Source organism: Camelina sativa, chromosome 7, assembly GCF_030686135.1.
Source record: "Camelina sativa cultivar CO46 ecotype springtype chromosome 7, ASM3068613v1".
NCBI classification, from domain to species: Eukaryota; Viridiplantae; Streptophyta; class Magnoliopsida; order Brassicales; family Brassicaceae; genus Camelina; species Camelina sativa.
This window is the reverse complement of record NC_141886.1, coordinates 20,488,168-20,503,059: the sequence shown is the minus strand read 5'-3', so window position 1 is coordinate 20,503,059 and position 14,892 is coordinate 20,488,168. Positions and strand designations below refer to the sequence as shown.

Genomic DNA, 14,892 nt, shown 5'->3' with positions numbered 1-14,892 from the left:
ATATAAATTATAGATGAGTAAGTGGTAGTATCTTATTGAGTTATAAATTTGATTATATAAATAGAGTTGTGAGACATTTTTCATTTCATGTTAGTTTTTTATTTTCTTTTGAATAAACAGAAAAAAACTATGATTTAAAAAGAAATCTATAGTAATATATAATAAGCAAAACCAACCTTGAATTTTTTGGCCCCCATGGAGTCTCAACCCCTTGAACTGATGATGCACAACTACCATAATTGAATCACTAAACTAAAAAGATTCGAAGAAATGTGGCCGCAAACAAAATGATATTATTAGCCGTTGCAAGCTTATACTTCACCAACTTAGACCAAGGCTGACTCCATGTCAATTTATGAAATTCAAAATCACATAATTATAATCTAAGTTATTGACCTAAGTAAAATTTATTATCAGCTTTAAAGCGGGATTTGGTTTGGTATTGGCTGATAAAAATATAGTTTAGGAAGTAAAGAGAAACATATATCGATTCAATTCTGTATATTCAATCTCAATGGAGTCGATTACATATATAGAGTGAAGCTAAAACAGAAATCCAAAATCTAGGAGATTCTCTAACTCTTTACAACGATCCAACCTCTGTTTCGAAGAAGATAACACATTATTCTCTGAATATATTGTACTAAGTGAACCGAACATTAACCGGATATTATTCTACACTAACCGATAACCCACATACTCCAATAGGAAGAGCATATTTTAGAGTGTTTGAAAAAAATCTGTAGTAACAAGGGTTGACGTACGTTACGGGTTAGCCGAGACACTTGACAAGAGTAAATTTTTTAGATTAATATTATTACATAAGTTTTTAAGTATGCCCCTGCTAAAATATTCTTTATTGCTCCCATTAACTCTATTTTCATCTTACGTTTGTGTGTTGTGTATAATATTAAAATATCATAAAAATACATTAGAAAAACTTAATGTTGTTTATATTTCATTTGTTAACAAACCCATATTCTATTAATAAAACAAAATTTTATTATTTATGTTAAATTGACAAAATTAATCAAATGTTTTAACTGACATAATTCAAAAAAAAAAAAAATTAATATTATTACCCTGGATTAAACTTTTTTTTGGATCCGCCGCTATGTAGTAATATATAATAGATTTATTGAGTTTGATGTGAAGTTCAGGAAACTAAGTTCATATTGGTCTATCAAATCTCCATTAATAAATGAGTATGGCTATTATTATCTACCACGTTCTAAATAATACAGCTTTTCAAATGGTTGTACTTTTAGATGAAAAAACTGGATGAAAAATAGATTCATCTCAAATAAGAAATTGTAAACTCAATTACTCATCTCTTTCATCTACAATGAGATGAATAAAAAAAAGAAAATAGGAAAAGTGTTTCTCAACTGAACAAAAGATAAACAAGATAGACTATTTGTTTCTATCTTTTTCATCAATTTGTTTCTATCTCATCCCTTTGAGAGTTTACGTACTATTTGCAGTAAAAAACAATGGATTTAACAACTTCTACATTTCAATTCGGGGATGAATAAATAAAGAATTCGTTGTAACATCATTAGAATGCAGCAAGAAAAGAAAAAAAGAGAGGAGATTACGGTATTGGTGTAAAGAATCTAAAGCTATGGGACTTCAATTAAAAGTTGACTTAGGGACAGAAAGACAGATGTACAATGAGGAGAAGAAAACTTACAAAGGGACGAAGCGAGAGACATGCATTTGACCTTTTTTCTTGTTTGTAAAATATAAAATTTGAACGGGCGATATGGCTGCGGCGCCGCTTGCTCTCCTAATTTGTCCCACGCCTCCTCTGCCAAAATTCTATTTCTTTACAGCTATATGACATTTTCTTCTATATTATCAACAAAAAGGTTCTTTTGGCAAGATAAGTAACGTAAACATATCCATGTTGCACAGAAGAGAATCAAAAGTATGCTTAGTTTTTTGACACATGCATAACTAACTGACTTCTAGCAATATTATATGTTAATATTATTTAAGATATACATTTTTAATATAGGACTAAAAACTAATATATAGATTAGATGATTTAAAACAGTCATCTAAGATATAATGGAGGTCCAGAGCATGTAATTCAAGAAAATCGAGATATGTATTAATATTTAATATATCCGAACAGAACTAGAAAAGATTATCATATGTACACAGTATATAGATGATATGCCTAAGTTAATATTTATGTAAAAAATTAAGATTATAATGAAAAATACTTTTTGTATTCACCCCTTCCCTTTCAACCAATCAGAATGTTCCATCTAATATTTTATGTAAAAAATAAATCAAAACTAAATTAAAAAAGTAAAACAAATTAAGGAAATAAATTTTGTATACTTTTATTTAAAAAAAGTTAAATATTGTTTTGGTTTAGATTTTACAATTAAACGAGGTTATATATCGGTTTGGGTTTATAAATGAGAATTAGAGTTTAGATTTTATAATTAAAATGAAATTATATGTCGGTTTGGATTTACAAATGAGGTGATTAGGGTTTAGATTTTACAATTAGAACAAAATTATATGTCGGTTTGGGTTTACAAATGAGATGGTTAGGGTTTAGATTTTACAATTAGAACAAAATTATATGTCGGTTTGGGTTTACAAATGAGATAATTAGGGTTTAGATTTTACAATTAGAACAAAATTATATGTCGGTTTGGGTTTACAAATGAGATGGTTAGAGTTTAGATTTTACAATTAGAACGAAAGTATATGTCGGTTTGGTTTACAAATGAGATGATTAGAGTTTAGATTTTATAATTACAACGAAATTATACATCGGTTTGGGTTTATAAATGAGATGGTTAGAGTTTAGACTTTACAATTACAACGAAATTATATATCGGTTTGGATTTATAAAATATTGATTTAAATTTTTAATTTTATAATAAATGTGTACAGATTTTATTTCTTTATTTTATAAAGGGATGAATGAAGAGGTTTACCCTAAGTATTACTCTATTATAATAGTCACGAGTTCGATTATAATCTTTTTACCCAATATATAGGCTAAAACTTTTGTTAAGAAAAAGAAAAAAAAAAACTGATTATAAAATGAACGTGTGAGTATGAAAATAATTAAAGTTGTAAGTCTTCTAGTTGACTATTTTAAGGTCGGATCCCAAGGCAAGTATCTTGTTCTCCTGGGTTTTTTCGTACGAATTTAAAAATTAATAATTTGAATTTCACGTTAAGATAAAAATAAAAAATAAAAAATAAACATGTCACATAGAGAGACCTCTTCTTAAACGCACTTAACTAATGACATGGCTTTCTTATTCTTTGTATACTATAGTTTCCGACGTTCTCGCCATCAAATTATGGACTAAAAGAATCTATCAAACTTCATCAAAAGAAAAAATCGATCGAAAACAATAGAAATGAATGAATATATTAGGTCAGCTAGTACTAGTAGGATAAATAAAATTAGGTCAGGTATCCCAAGACGAATTGTTGACATATCTACTGGCCGGGGACGGTTAAAATATGTGGGATTGTTCAATCTAACCTTTGACGTATAGATTTTTCACCAAAACTAATTAAACCTACTATGCTAATATACTATACAGAACATTACGACTTACATTACACTATACTGAACATTTTTCGCCAAACATAAGCTCTTAGGTTTAGCATGGGGCAACTATTACCAAACTAACCTAAATCCAATAAATTTGCGCAACACCATTTATTAAATTTATAAAACCTATATGAATTTCTACGTAGATCTGCCACTGACTGTATATTATTCTAAATGGTTTCTCATCAAAAGTTCGAACAATTCGTTATTAGTTTTCCTAGCGTGGATATGTAGCAGCTGGGAGGGCTGCGCTCGCTTATGTAATTAAACTTTGGCGGATACACAACGTCATGGTATTTATTTCGTCAATTACTACAATAAGCTTTTTTTTGTTCTTTTTAACTTTCAATCTCATCACAACACCAATTTGACTTTAAGAAGATATCTATTGAAAATTTCAAAACAACTTCACCAAAAAAATTCAAGGTACAGTAGAAAGAATGCATATTATATAATAAGCTATGAGCTATCTCGTTATAAAGATTTTGGATGCTTAGATTGTTTTTTTTTTTTACTGGTATTTCATCTTTAGATAACTCTAATTCGCAGAGATTATATATTTCATCTAGTAAGTAACAAAAACATCAATATTAAAAATACACAGGTCGATGGTCTTCTGTATTTCACATGTTACCATCCATGTGACGGGAAATTTCGTGGACCCTAATGCCCAATATAATGAAATTACAAAACAAAAAAATGCTATGAATTGTTAAAAACTGGATCTAATTATCTTAATATTCTTATGATCACTTAATAAACAAACTATATAAGAGAAGGCCAGGGAGAAATATATATATATATATATATATATATATATATATATATATATATATATGTATACACTTTTCTATGACTACTAGGATGGTAACTAAAGTCATGATTCCATCGTAACTCCGGTTTAAGTGCTTTAAAGACCAAAATCAATCCTTTTATGAAGTAACATGGATTAGTTTCTTCTTAAAGATAAAAACTGATTATTTAAAGAAAGTCAAAGCGAGCTTTAGAGATGCGTACTATAGTGAATAATACAAATAGTAAACGATATATTCTGATGAGAAAATGGGATTTGACTTTAGCAAATCAAAATCCAAAGCTAGCTAACAGACAAATTAAGAGTTTAGATTAATTTGCATCTCCACTGATGGGCATCGATCTTTCTCTCAAGTTCGAGGCCGAGGAAAAGGACAAAGATGAAGAAGGATCAAAACATAGCTGCAGTGAGAATAAAGAAGACGAAGAACATGATGCTAGTAGCGGTGATGAAGATGAACAAATGGTGAAAGAAGACGAAGAAGAAGATTCTTGTTTAGGTTCAAGAACCCGGGAAGAAGAGAACGAACGTGAAGAGGTACGTACGTACCTATACGTATGTATCTTATATATCCATCAGAATTTTTTTGTGTGCAAATATCTTAACATCCATGGATGGAGATCAGATCTTGCAGCTACAGATCCAGATGGAAAGTGTGAAAGAAGAGAATACTAGGCTGAGGAAGCTTGTGGAGCAGACTCTTGAAGATTATCGTCATCTGGAGATGAAATTCCCGGTCATCGATCAAACCAAGAAGATGGTGAGAGAATCTTACGTCTCATACACGTTACATAGTGGTAATAAATTGATAATTAACATGAATAATTTGATTGGTTTCTTTAACCTAGGGTCTTGAAACGTTCCTTGGAGCAAAAGGCAAATGGTGTGTGGATATAACAAGTAAGGCTCGGAAAAGAGGAGCTGAGATATCTCCATCCGTGGAAAGAGAATTAGGGCTTTCGCTATCTCTACAGAAAAAGCAGAAACAAGAAGAGAGCAAAGAAGCTGTTCAGTCTCATCATCAGCAAAGATACAACAATAGCAGCTTAGATATGAACGCGCCACGTATCATATCATCTTCTCAGGGGAATAGAAAAGCCAGGGTGTCTGTGAGGGCGAGATGTGAGACGGCAACGGTTCGTGTCATCATCTCTTATCTTGGTCTCAATTTAGATATTGGTAACATGATCTTTTAATAAGATAGATGTGTGTAGATGAATGATGGATGCCAATGGAGAAAGTACGGTCAGAAAACCGCAAAAGGGAATCCATGTCCACGAGCTTATTACCGATGTACCGTGGCTCCAGGATGTCCCGTTAGGAAACAGGTACGAATACGATGTGTGAAAAGTGCAATTGCACATACCCTCAAAGATACATTCTATATTCTTTTGTTGGGAGACCATTTTAGATCAAGTTATTATTGATAATGTGGTACTTTATATATTACTTTATGTCCAATGTAAAATTCATAACATGTCATAAGTACATTTAAATGAAATGATGAAAAATATGTATATAGTTAATTATGACTTGTTGCATTATAAAGGTGCAAAGGTGTTTAGAAGACATGTCAATACTGATAACAACCTACGAAGGAACACATAACCATCCACTTCCGGTGGGAGCAACAGCCATGGCATCTACTGCCTCCACTTCTCCATTCTTGTTACTCGATTCCAGCGACAACCTCTCTCATCCTTCCTATTATCAAACTCCTCCAATCATAGACTCATCTTTGATCACATACCCACAAAATAGCACCACCAACAACCGAACCATACGAAGCTTGAACTTTGATGGTCCATCTAGAGGAGATCATGTTTCATCTCCCCAAAACCAATTAAATTGGATGATGTAGAGTTCCCATGTCTCTCAATCGTCAACTATGCTTATTCATTCCTTTGGTTCCATTATTTTACTATTAAGTCAAGTCATCATGGATTCTTTGCCTATTTCTTGTTCTTGTTTCTTAACATTTGTGTTTGGTACATAGAAAATTGAAAGTTTGAGACTGTTTTAATTCTTTCTAATGTTAGTAACGGTGATTGAGCATGTTAAAAGAAACGTGCACCAAAATAACACACCAAAAAGATCAAAAGACTACAGAAGCAAACCTCAACACGCTCTTCTCTATCTTTGCAATAGAATCCTTTTTATACATATGGTTTAGAAATCGTCCAAGACATTAATTGAACCAAATTGATCTAATAGAAACCTAGTTAAAGAGGGTTTTTAGTTTGGCACCTAATTGAACCCATCCATTCTTTATATTTATGTCCTGTTTCAACATCCGACGCAGCATTAATAAAGATCGTTGATGTTACGAAAGAATAACATTTCTACAAACTTCCCAACATGTGATGAGCTTTTTTTGTGTCTCCTCCAGCTTCTTCAAGATAATTTACAGATAATTAAGGGAAACCAGATGATTTCCTTATGTCACCCCAAAGGCTCCTGCTTCGAGTGGAAGCCATCACTTTGCATTGAGTTGAATGACAACACCTGATACAAATCAAGGAAACAAAAGTCAAGGTCAGGTAAAACTAACAGCACGGGTACACGAACCTAACCAAAACCCATTGAAAAAATGACATGAAAATGACTAAACCTACTCAACTATTATAGGCTCTATGTACTCTTAATAGACTAATCTCTTCAAACAAAAACATTGAAAAAAGTGGTCTTAAGACACTCAGCTAATTAGGAGCACAATAATTCTATACTTTGAGCCCTTAGACCAGAGATCTGGGGTTAGAAGTCGAACTACAGTAAGGTCAAAAGTAAACAAGCAAAAGGGTGATGCAAAAGTGAGCAGCCTATTAACTTATCAAAGTTGAATTACTCACCGAGAGATCATCATTGATTGTGGGCAATGGTGCCATCAAGCAAGGCATATTTTTCATGCTGCCAAATCAAAGATATCAGTACACCAAGCTCCACCCAAGTTACAGAAAATGTTAAAAAATATCAACTTACTCATCTTGGATGGTGATAAGGTTGTTCCTTGCCTGACGAAAGAGATCTAGGTTATCCTCTACCTGTGTGCAATTATCAGGACAGAGCGGTAGCAAGAAGCCAATAACACATTTGCATTCCTTTGAACAATGTAATCTAGAACTTACATTATACGAGGAGAGATTAGCTCTAATTTGACTAAAAGCTCGAACATTCTGGTCTAAGAGATTTCTTGCATAACCACTTAAATCTGAGACAGAAAAATGAAAGAATCAGTAAGGAAAAATAGGCAAGACTAAAGTTTACTGCCACTTCAACCAAAATCCATATGCAAGAGAGCTTAAAGGAATCATCTTTACAAGGTAAGAGGATCAGAGAGAGGACTTCAATAGAGTGTCACGATGTAAACATACAGAGGCATTATACTCCTTTACTAGATGTATGTCATAAAGACCTGGAGTATGCAAATTCGGATGGAAATCTCTCAGATAAAAGATAGAAGTTAACCTTCACATGTAATTTGTTTACTGGAGCTTGTAGAGGGCATTGAGAAAGGGTACGAAGCCATGTTATGAGGCAAAACAGAGGGTATGCTCGACTTAGAAGACGATTCCACCTGCTTGTCCTGAAGAAATATAAATCTTTTTAGAAAGCACCTTAGGACTAAAAACCTCAACTTATCAAAAGATATCAAAGTCGCTTTCAATTGTTGTTCAACTCACTCATCAAATTGAGCAAATGGCAAGAATCAACAACATACCTTGCTAGAACTTGTTCTTCTTCCACAATTAAATTCTTCTGATTTTCTTCTCTTTCTCTGTGGCAAAAAAAAAAAAAAATACATTCAGTATATCAAAACTCCAACTTCAAAGACTGTTATCTCCCATAATCTCATCCCAAGAACTCAAGTAATACAACTCAAACGACAACCCAAAATTCCATCCTACGGGAAAACCATTTCATTCTGTCTAGTTTAGTTTAAGTTTAGGAATCTATGTATGCTCTATTATATGTATGAAATGGAACATATAGAAACTGTTCCCCGAGTATCATTTTTCTTTGATACACACATATAGCATGGTATAAGCTTAGAACTACATGACTGCAGCAAAATGGTCACAACAAAGCTACAAAAACCGTGGAACGAAAAAATTAAAAATGGCAGATATGTGAACAAAGAGATGCTTACTGTCATCCATCTACACCGCAAAGCCACATCTCGAACGCTTTTGTTAGGCAAAGTACTAGCAATCTTAATATACTTCATGATATTTGGCTTATCCTTGTACCTGCAATAAACAGAATCAACCCTTCAGGTCATATCAAAAATTCAACAACAACAAAAATATCTCAGCTTCCCTCACAGGACATAAAAAGCCAAAAAAAAAAAAAAAAAGAGGCTCACTTCTCAAGGCCATCCTCCAATTTGTATTGTTCTTCAGTTGACCATTCACTAACCATGGAAGTATCAAGCTTGGGACCAGAAACTAAATCAAGAGGATTCGAAGAACTTCCAGGAGAAGTAGCAGCATTGATCATACTCATCCCCAAGTAAGGACCCATAGGAATCATCTCAGAAGAGTTGTTAGTTTGGAAATTAAAAGCGTGACGGCTCATCATAGAATTCAAAGACTCGAACCCAGAATTAGATCGAGTAGCCATCCACATAATCAAACACACAAACCCTATAAACCCCTTCACACCATCTAAACCCAAATTTCACAACTAAAAAAAAAAGATTGAAACTTTAACAATCAGAAAGCAAACCCTTCAAATCCAAAAGCAAAACCCGAAACCCTCCTTTGATCAGATGTTAAAAAAGATACAAACTTTGAGGAAGTGAATCATCTTACGCCATGGAAGAGAGCTAAAAAAAAAAGCTTGAAACTTCTTCACCTTCTCAATCCCAAGTCTTTTATTTTGTTTGTTTGTTAATTTCAAACGAAGAAACCAAAAAATTGATCTTTTGTTTACCAAATCACAACTTTTTTTTTTTTTTTTTTTTTTTTTTTAGTTTGTGGAATTGCTTTTGGGTTTTTTTTTGTTTTTCTCTTCTCCTCTCTGTATTTGACAGCAGCCTTCTCAGCTTCTATGCCAATGGAGGATGTTTTTTTTAGACATATAATGGGAAAAAAAAAAAAACTTTATGACTTTTCACCAAAATTTCATGGAGAAAAATACTATAAACTACTTATAAAAGATAAACTCAAATTAAAATCTACAGGATTTACTATTTTCCAACACTAAAGGAATGAAATTGTATGTAAAATGAGAAAAACAAAAGAGGATTTTTTTTTTTTTTTTTTTTTGACTGTAATGCAAAAATGGGAATACAAATAAAGATTCTCTTCCTAATTGAAGGGAGATAAGACTTAAAGAACATATTCATATTTTTTTCAATTGTTTGGAATTTATTACAAAATTAGAAGAAAAAAAAAATGAGAAGTAAATAAAAATAAGAGATGGTTGGCAGATCGTGGAATTTAGTAAACAGTGCGAATCCCAATAATAAAGCATTTGATGCCTTTTCTTCTCATACCTCACCTTTTTTATTCCCCAAAGTTTTTTTTTAAGTATCAAGTAGACATGATTTTTTTTTTTTTTTTTGTATTGATGGGTTATTAATAATGGCAATGTATGTCCTCGTTGTCAAAAGCACAAAATATTGAATTTGATTCATGTTTTTTAAGTTTTTTTTTTGTTTATAATGCAAAATTAATCTTAGGATCCCAATAATTGTGGGATAAACTGATCCGTTCGTACAATGCTTATACAATTATATGCGACTATACAAAATAATTGGAGTGTATGTGTAATCGGAGTGTTGCAATTTTAATAAATTAAAGTAAAATGTTTTAAAAAAAAATGGAGTCAATATGTTTTGTCCGTATTTAAAGCCAGTGGAGTGTTCGGGTCGAGTCTGTTCGAAACTTCGGTTTAAGAATTATTAATTTTGTGCATAGGTAACCAAAGTTTTGCCTGAAAAAACTATAGTTTTTTTTTTTAAAAAGCCTAGAAAATAAAAGCATATAAATTTCTAGTAATTTATCTTTAATTTCAAATATATACTGTATGTTCATTTTTTTTGCCGCTGTGAATTTTTATATGATCTCAAATTTGAATGTTTGCGAACAAAATTCATTTATCAAACGAAATAGTGATTACCACTAATTAAATAAGACATAAAACCATATAAACGATCAAATACATGGAGTAATAAAAGTTTATAACTATGTTTATAGGTCATGTCAAATAAATTTTCACAACATCATCAAATTAACACGATTTATATATTGTTTGAAGTCGCATGAAACGGAAAACCGTTTTCGTTCATATCATCCCGTTAGCTAGGGACCGATTGGGCGGCAGAGACATCACACTATAGAGAACCGGCGAAGAAGCTAGAATTGAAGTGCATTGATTACAAGATTCCACCCAAAAGAAAGCTCTTTGTATGATGATTTTGGTAGAGATGATCGTATTATCCGAGATCCCGATGGTAAGACCATCATTAACAGGAGCAACCTTAGACAGTTGCTTTTTTAAAAAAATTATTATTTTAATTATATTTATATATTTATTATTTTTTATTAATATTAACCATTAATTAAATGACACATATTAGTATTTTCTGAAAAACGGTTCCTCCTTCAGCAATCAGAGTATGAGTTCCTCTCTTCTCTTCTTCTCTCTCTTTCTTCTCTGTATTAATTTTTTATTGAAGAGTATTTGGATGAGCACTCCCTAGTGGAAATGCCCTAAGGGATGGGAATATATGAAGAAAATCTATCTACAAGGAAAAAACGTGAAGCTTGACTTAAACGTTAACACTCGCTTGTGTGATTTCACCATTAAAAGGAGATTTTAGAGAGGACGTTTCCTAGTTTACTGGTGTTACCTAGAGAGATAGCATAGAGAAAGAACCTATCGACTGTATAGAAAGTGATAAAGACGTTATAACAAGAATATAACCAAAACCATTAAAATAAAATAAAATAAAAAGAACAATTTTGAACCATTAAGGGCTATATTAATTCTAGGGTTTTGTAGTTTCGTTGGAATTTAGGTCTTATTAAGTAATCGGGATATGACAAAATTAACAAAAACTCGATTCTTAGGTTTCTGGATTAAGGGATATATTTTGTTACTGGGCTTTGTTGGGATCTCGGAAGAAAGTGATGCAACATGATTATAATAACTTGTTCAGATTATATCACTCACGATTGATTTAGCCGTAAACTCAACTCTCCAACATAATTAGAATTGGAAACAGAGAACGTTTTGATCATTATAGCCAAGCAATCATAGTATACCTACTGCCTTAACCTTTTGATTCCTTGTAGATACGGATGTGGCTCTGAAGAGGATCAAGATAATGAAGAAGCAGAGGTATACATATATATCACTTCCTTATGTCCTATTTTTGCAACACAATTTATCATCAAAATGGTATAGTTTATATCTATGTTCTTGGTTGCTTGCAGTTGCGGGAGGAAGTCATGAGATTACGAAACCTGCTCAGGTATGTATGCCTCGTCTCGTTTACTACATTTCAGAATCATTCAGGGTTACATGTGTATGAACTTTGACATTTCTTCATTCATATTACTCTCAGGAGAATGAGTGGTAGAGACGAAGATGTGAGTTTCACTGAGCTGCGAGCATTTGAAAGTTGTCTAAAGGATGTCTGGGTCATTGTGGTGGACAAAAAGGTGAGGAAACTTGTTCATTTAGGGAAGAATGAATATAACTTCCTTCTCCTCCTGTTATTGTAAAATGCTCAAAAAACATCTTGTTTGACTATGTATTCCAGAATAAGGCAAAGCTAATTGAAGATGAAAGGCTGCTCAAACAGGTCAAAAAGTTTTTAACTCGTAAAAGTTACCTAGTGTCGTTTCTTATTCAATTTCCCTATAACATTCTTGGTTTGTGAATCTTTGAGGAGCCGATCAGTTTTGTTTACCCTTTCCAGACTAAAGTTAAAATGTAGGAGTAAGACAGTCAATGTTGAGTGTTTTTTTCTTGTTCTAAATAGATAGACTCCATGTTGTTCATTCAACGTTCGAACCTTTCTTACATCTTTTCGCAGTTTTTTTCTTTTTTTTTTTCTTCTTCTTGGCTTCTTAGCTTCCCCCCTGCATTTAGATACTTGACATAAATCGCAAACCCTATGGTTTCTTGCAGAAGAAGGAAACAGAGGATGAGAATGATGGTCCAAGGAGAAGGGTTTCTAGGAGATGGCCCAGAGGGGTTTCAGCTCCCTCTACGAGCAGGTAATAATATCTTGAATCCTTTTATCTCTCAGACTCTGTGAGAGATGATTCTCTTTTTACTGTCTTACGTTATGACATCTTGCTTAAACCAATCGTACGTGTAAATGTACAGCTCTGAAGAAAAAATACGGGAGGAGAAACAAGATGAAGGAAAAAGACAGAAGGAGGAAAAACAAGTGCGTCTATTATTATACTCTCTTTCAAGTCCTCTCTCTTCTTCTTGCCACAGAGACAGAGATTGCATATTTAAAATGGATGCTCATGTTTTTTTTTGCACCTGAGAATGGAGAGCAGATTCGAGAGACTAAAGTCTGAATCCATGCAGAGCAAATATGAGAGATTGTGGCTTTTCAACGAGTAATAATTAACTCATTACCATATTTCCCATCTTATTGCTCTCTATACTTTTTCGTTTTGGGGTTTCATTTTCTTTGTTCATCCTCACAGGCAAATGAATGGTAGAGAGATCGAGAAATCCTACGTCGACTTGTGCTCACTTAAAACTCAGATACTACGTGCTTTGATTGATTTATCAATATCAACCTCCCAATCCTTGAGTAACAGATTCCATTTCCGCCTTAGACCGATCGATCAAACTCATTGCACGCACTCTATCTAGACTCTTGCAACTGATTCCTTGTTTAGATTCTTGTTTTATAAATTTGCAAGTCGGATCTAAATGATCAAATGGCTCTTTTTTGCTCTCACACACAAGAGGACACTTGACTTAAAAGAAGCATAACATTTCATTCTTCCATTAGGCTGTGGAAGAGAAGATGAAGCCGCAGAGGAGGCGAAGAAATGTGACGAAGCAACAAGTGAGAGTGCTCTGCAATTTCTGCGGATCACCCAGCAGCAATAGGTAGTTCTCACAATAACATAACATTTTGAAGAACAACGGTTCTGTTTCCTAGGGTTTTCTTGTGTAGAATTACTTCTTCTTTCGTGCATTGTGATCTCTTTCTAGATATGAACAGTGTCCACACAAACAAGAAGTTGAATCACTGGTTCGTTTTCAAAGTCATGAACCTTATTCTTATATATTTCTCTGGTTTTTTTTTGTTTTTGCTCACATCATTGTTCTTCTTACACCTAGTCTTTGTAGAGCGAACTCAAGAGATTACGGCTTCTGACCAGGTATACATACACAATCTTGCCCATTATGCTGACTTGCTTTTTTGGATCACTAAACCAATTGTGCCTTGTTCTGGGTATATGGTGGGATATATATATATATATATATATATATATATATATATATATATTCGCTTGCGGGATCATGTATCTTATCTTGCATTTCATTGTTGTTAAATTTGGGCTTATTTTGGGCTTCTAACTAAAAACTAATTCGCAATTAGTAGATTGACCCTAACCCTTTATATATTAATGATAGTCCATTCAAACTTTAGATGTGGGACTTAGATTGTATCCCAACAATCTCCTCTTCAAACCAAAGACCACATGTGGGATATTAACACGCCTCCTCGAGATGATAATTCCATCTCGAACCGATCCCACTTGGACCGATAGTAAACCCCTTCTTGGGCCCCCATTACTCGGGTTAACAAGAAGCATGTCCGTATCCACTTTTCTAGGTCCACCATAATTTTAACTTTGGGCTCTGATACCATGTTAAATTTGGGCTTATCTTGAGCTTCTAACTAAAAACCAATTGACAATTAGTAAATTGACTCTAACCTTTTATATATTAATAATAGTCCCTTCAAACTTTAGATGTGGGACTTGGATTGTATCCCAACAATTGTATCTTTACAAATGCTTTTGTTACTGCAGTCGCGATGGGAGATAGAATACGAGAAACGAAGAGCTGAATCCATGCAGAGCGAGTTCGAGAGATTATGGCTGTTGAAGGAGTAATAAAACTTGTCACTTTTGGTTGCTCATGTTTATTTCCACTTTTTGGTTGCTCATGCTTTTCCTTGAATTCTCACCGGAGAATGAGTGGAAGAGAGCTGGACAATATGACTTCCTCGGAGCTGTGTCTGATTTCCAGTCAAATGCACGTAGGATCGGATGAGGATTTCAGGACTTTTCATCCCTCTTTTCACTATTTATAGTTTTACATAATTTTGTTATTTATTGGCGTATCCCTTGTTTTGGACTCGACGAGTCTCCTTAGTTTTGAATAAGTAACCATTGTTTTCCTTCCAAAATCTTATATATGCTTTAGTCGATCGTGGGGATGACATGTTAACATTTTACTTATATAATCTTATTATGCATAGTTA

At 33.2% G+C, this 14,892-nt stretch overlaps 2 protein-coding genes across 2 annotated transcripts; one reads left to right on the top strand and one right to left on the bottom strand.

The window, feature by feature from the left end:
• Window positions 1–4,597: 4,597 nt before the first annotated feature.
• On the top strand, window positions 4,598–6,428 carry LOC104701414 (putative WRKY transcription factor 9). The gene is made up of 5 exons (XM_019227691.2): window positions 4,598–4,949; window positions 5,038–5,172; window positions 5,261–5,548; window positions 5,627–5,740; window positions 5,962–6,428. Exons 1-5 carry the CDS (start codon window positions 4,743–4,745, stop codon window positions 6,271–6,273), a joined length of 1,056 nt encoding a protein of 351 aa, XP_019083236.1. The 5' UTR covers window positions 4,598–4,742; the 3' UTR covers window positions 6,274–6,428.
• A 122-nt stretch (window positions 6,429–6,550) lies between these two features.
• On the bottom strand, window positions 6,551–9,912 carry LOC104701413 (uncharacterized). Its single transcript, XM_087458959.1, has 8 exons — window positions 8,776–9,912; window positions 8,560–8,659; window positions 8,131–8,187; window positions 7,878–7,995; window positions 7,538–7,620; window positions 7,392–7,453; window positions 7,262–7,319; window positions 6,551–6,917 (listed from the first exon to the last, which is right to left on the bottom strand). Exons 1-8 carry the CDS (start codon window positions 9,036–9,038, stop codon window positions 6,855–6,857), a joined length of 804 nt encoding a protein of 267 aa, XP_087315085.1. The 5' UTR covers window positions 9,039–9,912; the 3' UTR covers window positions 6,551–6,854.
• Window positions 9,913–14,892: the final 4,980 nt, after the last annotated feature.

Coding starts and splice junctions, on each gene's coding strand:
- LOC104701414 (XM_019227691.2), top strand. CDS start 4,743: ATGGGCATCGATCTTTCTCTCAAGTTCGAGGCCGAGGAAAAGGACAAA. Junction 4,950..5,037: donor AAGAGAACGAACGTGAAGAG/GTACGTACGTAC, acceptor GATGGAGATCAG/ATCTTGCAGCTACAGATCCA. Junction 5,549..5,626: donor CGAGATGTGAGACGGCAACG/GTTCGTGTCATC, acceptor AGATGTGTGTAG/ATGAATGATGGATGCCAATG.
- LOC104701413 (XM_087458959.1), bottom strand. CDS start 9,038: ATGTGGATGGCTACTCGATCTAATTCTGGGTTCGAGTCTTTGAATTCT. Junction 7,621..7,877: donor TAAACAAATTACATGTGAAG/GTTAACTTCTAT, acceptor TTTCTGTCTCAG/ATTTAAGTGGTTATGCAAGA. Junction 6,918..7,261: donor CAATCAATGATGATCTCTCG/GTGAGTAATTCA, acceptor GATTTGTATCAG/GTGTTGTCATTCAACTCAAT.